At 45.4% G+C, this 6,519-nt stretch overlaps 2 protein-coding genes across 2 annotated transcripts in view; one reads left to right on the top strand and one right to left on the bottom strand.

Moving 5' to 3' along the window:
* Wdr62 (WD repeat domain 62) overlaps positions 1 to 78 on the bottom strand; it is a 45,502-nt gene extending 45,424 nt beyond the window's left edge. The window contains 1 exon segment of the mRNA XM_010631949.2: positions 1 to 78. This exon segment is cut by the window's left edge and continues 25 nt beyond it. Coding sequence (XP_010630251.2) covers positions 1 to 72 — 72 coding nt within the window. The 5' untranslated portion in view covers positions 73 to 78.
* Positions 79 to 293: 215 nt separating this feature from the next.
* The window catches only part of Thap8 (THAP domain containing 8), a 13,629-nt gene continuing 7,403 nt past the window's right edge, over positions 294 to 6,519 (top strand). Inside the window, exon 1 of the mRNA XM_033765983.1 lies at positions 294 to 854. Coding sequence (XP_033621874.1) covers positions 772 to 854 — 83 coding nt within the window. The 5' untranslated portion in view covers positions 294 to 771. The remainder of the gene's footprint in view (positions 855 to 6,519) is intronic.

The following is a 6,519-nucleotide window of genomic DNA, read 5'->3' as shown; positions in this document are numbered from 1 at the left end:
TCCCGCCATGACAGATGGCAGCTTTTCGACTGTATCGTTCCGCGCGTAGCCTCCGAGCCCTAAGGCCGCCATTGTCACTCCGGAGACCCACGACCGTTACACTCCTTAACCGCCGAAGCCGCCAAGACCAACTTGAATAGCGAATGGCCGCGGGAACGCCGGCGCCGCCGCTCATTTGATGCCGCGGGCCGCTCGTCTGGCCAATGGTGGGGCTGCCGGGGCCCCTTCCCCCATGACCAATGGGAGCTCAGAGGCGGAGCCTAGTATCAGGCGGGGTGGGGTACTGGATGCTTGACCACGTGTCCTGAGCTTTCTTTCCAATGTTTTTCTTTTGAGTGAAATATACAAGTTTTAACCTTTATCAACCTAAGGCCACAGTCTCCTTGCTGTGCTTTTTGCTTCCAAGTTTGCCCTGGCAGCCCGGATGTAGGCGTAGGGTGTAGCCGAAAGAGACTGAAAAACCAGTGAATGTTGATGGCGCAGTCTCTTCCTCAGGCACTTTTTCCCCAACACGTGATTGTTAGGCTGGCTTTGAGCAGATGTACTCGCCCTTTCCCGCTCGCCACGTGACGCGGGCGTAGCTGTGGAAACGCGAGTGGCACTTAGTACGCAGGCGCCTTCCGCGCTCCCATCACATGAGGAGACACCTAGAACGTCACGTGAAGCCAGCGGAAAGCTGGCGGGCGGCCGGGCGGGGTGGGATTCGGCGGGCCTCAGCGAGGACCAAAGCGGGGCCGCTGACTAGACGAAACTCAACGGGGTTGGAAAGCCATGCCTAAGTACTGCAGGGCTCCGAACTGCTCCAACACTGCCGGCCGACTGGGCTCGGACAACCGCCCTGTGAGCTTCTACAAGTGAGCGCAAGCGCGAGGCAGGGCTTGGGAGGAGGCGGGGCTTGGGAGGAGGCGGGGCTTGGGAGGGCGGGGCCCAATGATAAATACGGCTGTATCTGGACTCTTTAGGGTCTCAGGAAGTCAGGGTAAAAAGGTTTGCATGCGGTCGTTTGCATGGACAGGTGCAAATATCCGAAATAGCAAGGGTACCCGATGCCTACAGTTAGTGAACGGAAGGAAGCACAAGAGGAATGTCTAGGGAGAACTGAGGTGGGTTTAGTCTATAACTGTAACTATCCGCACTTCATCTCCACGTATTTGAGACGCTAAACATCTGGTTCTGAGCTGCTCATCTTGTCTCCCCAAAATCTTCCATAATCTTTCCTATCTTAAGTAATAGCTAACATTATCTTTCCTGTTGCTGAAGCTAAATGCCCCTTAGAATCAACCTTTCTTTTTCCTCACATTTGAGAAGGTCATTTTACTTAGATTGTTGAAAGAAAGAAAGAAAACTGTTCTCCCAAATCGGGCGCAATGGCAATGCCTGTAGTTACTGCGCTCCGAAGGCTGAGGCAGGAGAATAACTGAGTTCCAGGCCAGGCCGGGCTACATACCTATTGAGTTCAATGGTAGCCTGAACTACATCTCAAGATCCTGTCTCAAAAAATCAAAAAAGAAAAACCTGTCCTTTCATTTATCTGACTGAAATAGTAGACACGGGAAAAGCTAGAGGAAGAGCTAAAGGAAAAAATATTACAAGGACATACTGCAGATGTAAAGTGGCAAAGACTCCCCTTATTTGAGCGATTACTGATTTCTTATGGGGAAACAGTTGTCAAAAGTCAGAGACTTTCAGAAAGTGTTGTTTGAAATTGCATCATTAGGAATGAAATGTCTCACTTTTGCTTGGAAGAGCTAAGTCACTTTGACACAGAAGAGCAGCTTCAATTTACAGTCCAGGTTCAAAGCTTTAGATAAAGGGTTTCTGGACACAATGTTAAACATATCTTAACTTCGTGGTCCAGACCTAATATGATCCCTTTACATACTGTTCTGATTTACTTTGATTTTTTTTTTTTTTTGGTTTTTTGAGACAGGGTCTCACTATGTAGTTGAGTGAGACTGACCTGGAACTCACTATGTAGCCCAGGCTGGTCTGGAACTCACAGTGATCCTCCTGCCTCAGCTTCCCGAGTGTTGGGATTACAGGCGTGCGCCACCACGCCTGGCTGTTCTGATTTACTTTGAGTTTATACAAACACTACTTTACTTTCATTTCACCTAAATTTCACTCTTACCCCAGACCCAAACCCTTTGTTTAGTGAGATGGTACGTTTGGTGTTCAGATTACCATGGTAAATAAGCCTGACTTCCTTGTTAATCTTAGCTTAATGGGCCTAGGACACATCCTTCCTCCAGTCTATGGATCTGTGTGTATCTCTCTCTCACTTGCTCACTCTCACTCCCTTGTTTTTTTTGTTTTTTTTTTTTTGACACAGGATTTCATTGTATAGTTCAGGCTGGCTTTAAACTCATTGTGTAGAGCTGGTCATGGTAGCACATGCTTCTAATACTGGCATTCAGGGAGGCTGAGGCAAGAGGACTGCAAGTTCAAGTCCAGTCTGAGCAACTTCAACACAGCAAGACTCTATCTCAAAAATAAAAAGGCTTTGAAAAAGGACTGGTAGTGTAGCTCCATGTGGAGGCTCTGGTTTCAATTCTCAGGATAAGGAAGAAAGAAAGAAAAACACTGTGTAACTCAAGCTGGTCTCAAACTTGAAATCCTCCTGCCTCAGGTTTCCAAGTACTGAGATCATAGTCATGAGCCACCATATCTAGCCATTCTTCCTTTAGAATCTGTGCAGGATTTTATCATGTCTAATTCCTTCTAGACTAATTTAATAACCTCCTTGTGGTCTCCCTGTTCTCACTTTGTCTCCCAAGTCTGTTCCCCACACAGCCAGAGAAAGCCTGTGACCTAAAGTAGACCAGGACCATCCTCTGTTCTTATTCATCCCTTGGTTCCTACTTAACTGCAAACAAAACGAGAAACTAAGATGAGGTTGGAGTGGGCAGAAGGTAGGCATAGAGAGTACTACAAGTGCTGCCTTCCCAGAAATGTTATCTCCCTCTTGCCCCTTACTGTGCTCCAGTGAGGGGCTGACTCCATTTCCTTTAGTGTCTCAGGCATATCACTGCCCAGGGGCATTCAGTGCCATTCATTCCCCCTGCTTGGAAAGTTCCTGCCTCTATGACCACCACCCTATGTAAAATTGTAACCCTCTCTCCGCCACACACACAACTCTGTCTGCCTCCTACTTTAGTTTCCCCTTTAACACAATTCATTGAGTGTCCCACTGGCATGCCAGTTAGCTCTGTGAAACCAGGAAGTTTTGTCTTTCTTGTTTCTTGTCATCTCCCAAGTCTCTAGAATAGTGCCTGGTATGTAGAGGGTGCTCAGTAAATGTTTGTTGGATGAATTCAGTGACTGGATTTCAGATGAGCTAGCCAGGAAGCTCAGCAGTCCATGTTCAGTTAGTCTTTAAGAGACCCTGGTACAGGGTGGCAGGAGTGTTTGAATACAGAGCCATCACATGTAGTCACATCCCCAGCCCTACTTTTAATTTTTTAAACTTTGAGACAGGATCTCACTAAATGACTCAGGGTGGACTCAAACTTGCCATCCTTCTGCCTCGGCCTTCCAGAGTGCTGGGATTATAGGCATGTGCCACTGTGCTGGCCAGATTTGCTTTTTAAAATACATAACTGTGATTCATTTATTAATTCAGCAACTCTTTTGTGTTTCCTGGAAAAATAAGCAAATCTGTGTTAGACACGAGGAGCCTGACAGATCTTGTTCCTGCCACGACAGATCTCATAGACAGGTGAGGCGTCAAACCTTGAAGACCTGGATATGCAACCTGGGAGTCACCTGTGATCCTTTCTTTTTATCAGCACCACTGTCTTCAGTCTAGTCCATTAATTCATCCTTTGGCCTTAGCTTCAAAACACATCATAATGCAACAGTCACAAAAAAGATCCCTAACACTTTGGCAATCCAGTTAAAATTGTAAATGAGAAAATCTTAACTAAACTCTTAGGAAATAAGGGAAAGAGACACATAATATCCCCAGACTATCTACTTCACACTCACTGCCACCATGTGCGCCAGTTTTCCATCAGCTTTTCACTTCTAGACACACTGGGTTAGCTGCTTGCTGGTCTCCTTTTTCATTTTGGCCTACCTTACAGCAATATTATACTTGGAGAGCACTATACCTTATGCCTGGGTAGTTATAAGTGCTTCACATGTAATAATAATAATTACAACAACATAATATATAATGAGAACAGTGACAACTATACACAGCAGCCAGATGACTTTATGAAAATCAGGAACTTAAAAAAAAATTAGGGACTGCAGATGTAGCTCAGCAGTAGAACACTTGCCTGGCATTTGTGAGGCCCTGGGTTTAATTCCCAGTACCACAAAACAAACATAGTTTATGACTTTGTTGGCCTTCCCAGTGGCTACCAGGCTGTTCCTCACGCAGGTCTGGCCTACTCTGTGTCAGTCTTGCAAAACCATTTAGTTTAGGCATTTAGTAAAGGAAGGAGCATTTCCAAAAGAGATTCAGGAGAGGGCATGGGTGCCAGGTGGGAAACAAGGTGAAATATTTTGAGGGAAGTTGCTGCCAGGAAATAACTTGAGAGCCTACTTGGCAGCCATTGGGAACATTCATTAGCTCTATTTTAGGCCCTTTCAGGAACAAGTGATAGTCATCTCTAATAAGGGGGGGGCCTATCAGTTAGGAATTGCAGCTAACTGGCAGTCATAACATCCTGAAATAATAGTGACTTAAACAAATTTGAGGTCCATAGGAATCATCATGGTTAAGCATGGTTAAATCATGCTGCAGGAACAAACTTCCCAAATCTCGGTGGCTTAGTACAATAAAAGTTTTGCTTGTTTGCAGTTTGTTGTTTTGTAGTACTAGAGATTGAACCCAAGGCTTTTACACCTAGCAACATCCCTCAGTTTTATTTTGAGATAGAGTCCCTAAACTGCACATGCTTGGCTTGAATTTGTAGTCCTCCTGCCTCAGCCTTCCAGTGTGCAACAAAGGTTTATTCTTTGCTCATACTACATCTTTTATAGATCATTTGTAGCCCAGCTCTACAATATGTTAATTGGGGATTTAGGCTGAAAGAGTTATTCCCTCCTTGAAATATTGCTGGTCTTGTGGAGGGAGGAAGAAAAGAGGAATGTAAAGAACTGCTTAATCAGTTGGTAAGGGAGAAAGAGACTTCTGCCAGTGAATGCCTCTCCATGCTCTAGTTAAAGATGGTCAGCAAGACTAAAATAGTTCATAAGAACACATGCTGTCCACTTAAGGTAGATTCTTAGAGATGTTGCACATTGTAAGTGCTGCCATCCAGAGGAACAAAAGAAAATAAGAACAAATTAAGGAACGGTTTCTTACGAGTCACTTTCCTTTTTTTTTTTTTCCTCTTGGAGCTACTCTGATTCCATTTGAGCACCCTTCCCCTTTAAGGCACCATCCCAGATGTTTCTAAGCAACTTGGAAGCATTCGTTGGCCAGAACTTAGTCACATGCCCCCACCTAGTCACAGAGGAGCCTAGGAAATACTGTCTTTTAGTGGGTTACAATATGGCCTCAAAGTTGGGTTTCCTTAGTGGGAAAAAGAAAAAAGTGAGTCTTGGAGTAGGGAGTTGGCTGTCTCTCCTAGGGAGGCCCCGAGATGGGGACTGCTGCTGGAATGAGTCTCTTACTTGTGTCCAGAAGAATGGGGTGGCAAGAACATTTGGATCCCAGACAGACTGGAGGGCCTGTGACATCCAGACTCCCTGGCTGTGTGCCTGGGCTTCTGCTCTTTGTGTGCCACAGCTCTTCTCTGAGTCAGCCCTTCTCTCCTCTTCCACCAGCTGCCTGCCCTCTGTCTGCCTTTCCTCTGAGAAATCTTATCCCCCCATCTCCTTTCATGCCTTCCATTGCCTCTGTGTATCTTTTCCCATGGTTGTCCTCCTTTGACCCTTTCTCCCTACCCTCAAGGTCTTCATATTGAGTTATACCTCTAGCATCTTTTATATTTTTTATTTTTCCGGTACTGGGAGTAGAACTCAGGACCTTGCACTTACAATGCAGGCATGGTGCCACTGAGCTAAATCCCTGGCCCTCCCTGAGTACTTTTTTTTTGGCTTTTCGAGACAGGGTCTCACTATGTAGTTGAGACTGACCTGGAACTCACTATGTAGCTCAGGCTGGTCTTGAACTCACAGCGATCCTCCTGCCTCAGCCCTGAGTACTTTTTAAAAAGAGTTTATTTTTATTATTTTTGCAGTAATAGGGATTAACCTGGGTCCTTTGCGCTATACTATATCCTAGCTCATTTTTTTTTTTTTTTTTTTTTTTTTTTTTGAGACAGGGTCTCACTATATAGTTCAGGCTGGCCTCAAACTCGAGGTGATCCTCCTGCCTCAGCCTCCTGAGTTCAGCATTACAGGCATGTACCACCATGCCCGGCCTATTTTTCATTTTGAGACAGCATTTTGTTAAGTCTCTGAGTTGCCCAGACTGAACTTGACCTTGCAATCCTCCTGCCTAGTCTTCCAATGTGTTTGGATTAAAGGTGTGCACCATCACACCAGGCTGGTTTCATTCAT

This window comes from Fukomys damarensis, unplaced genomic scaffold, assembly GCF_012274545.1.
Source record: "Fukomys damarensis isolate Sample0158 unplaced genomic scaffold, DMR_v1.0_HiC HiC_scaffold_19, whole genome shotgun sequence".
NCBI lineage: Eukaryota > Metazoa > Chordata > Mammalia > Rodentia > Bathyergidae > Fukomys > Fukomys damarensis.
Note: the sequence above shows the minus strand (reverse complement) of the source record. Positions and strands in the feature narration are given on the sequence as shown.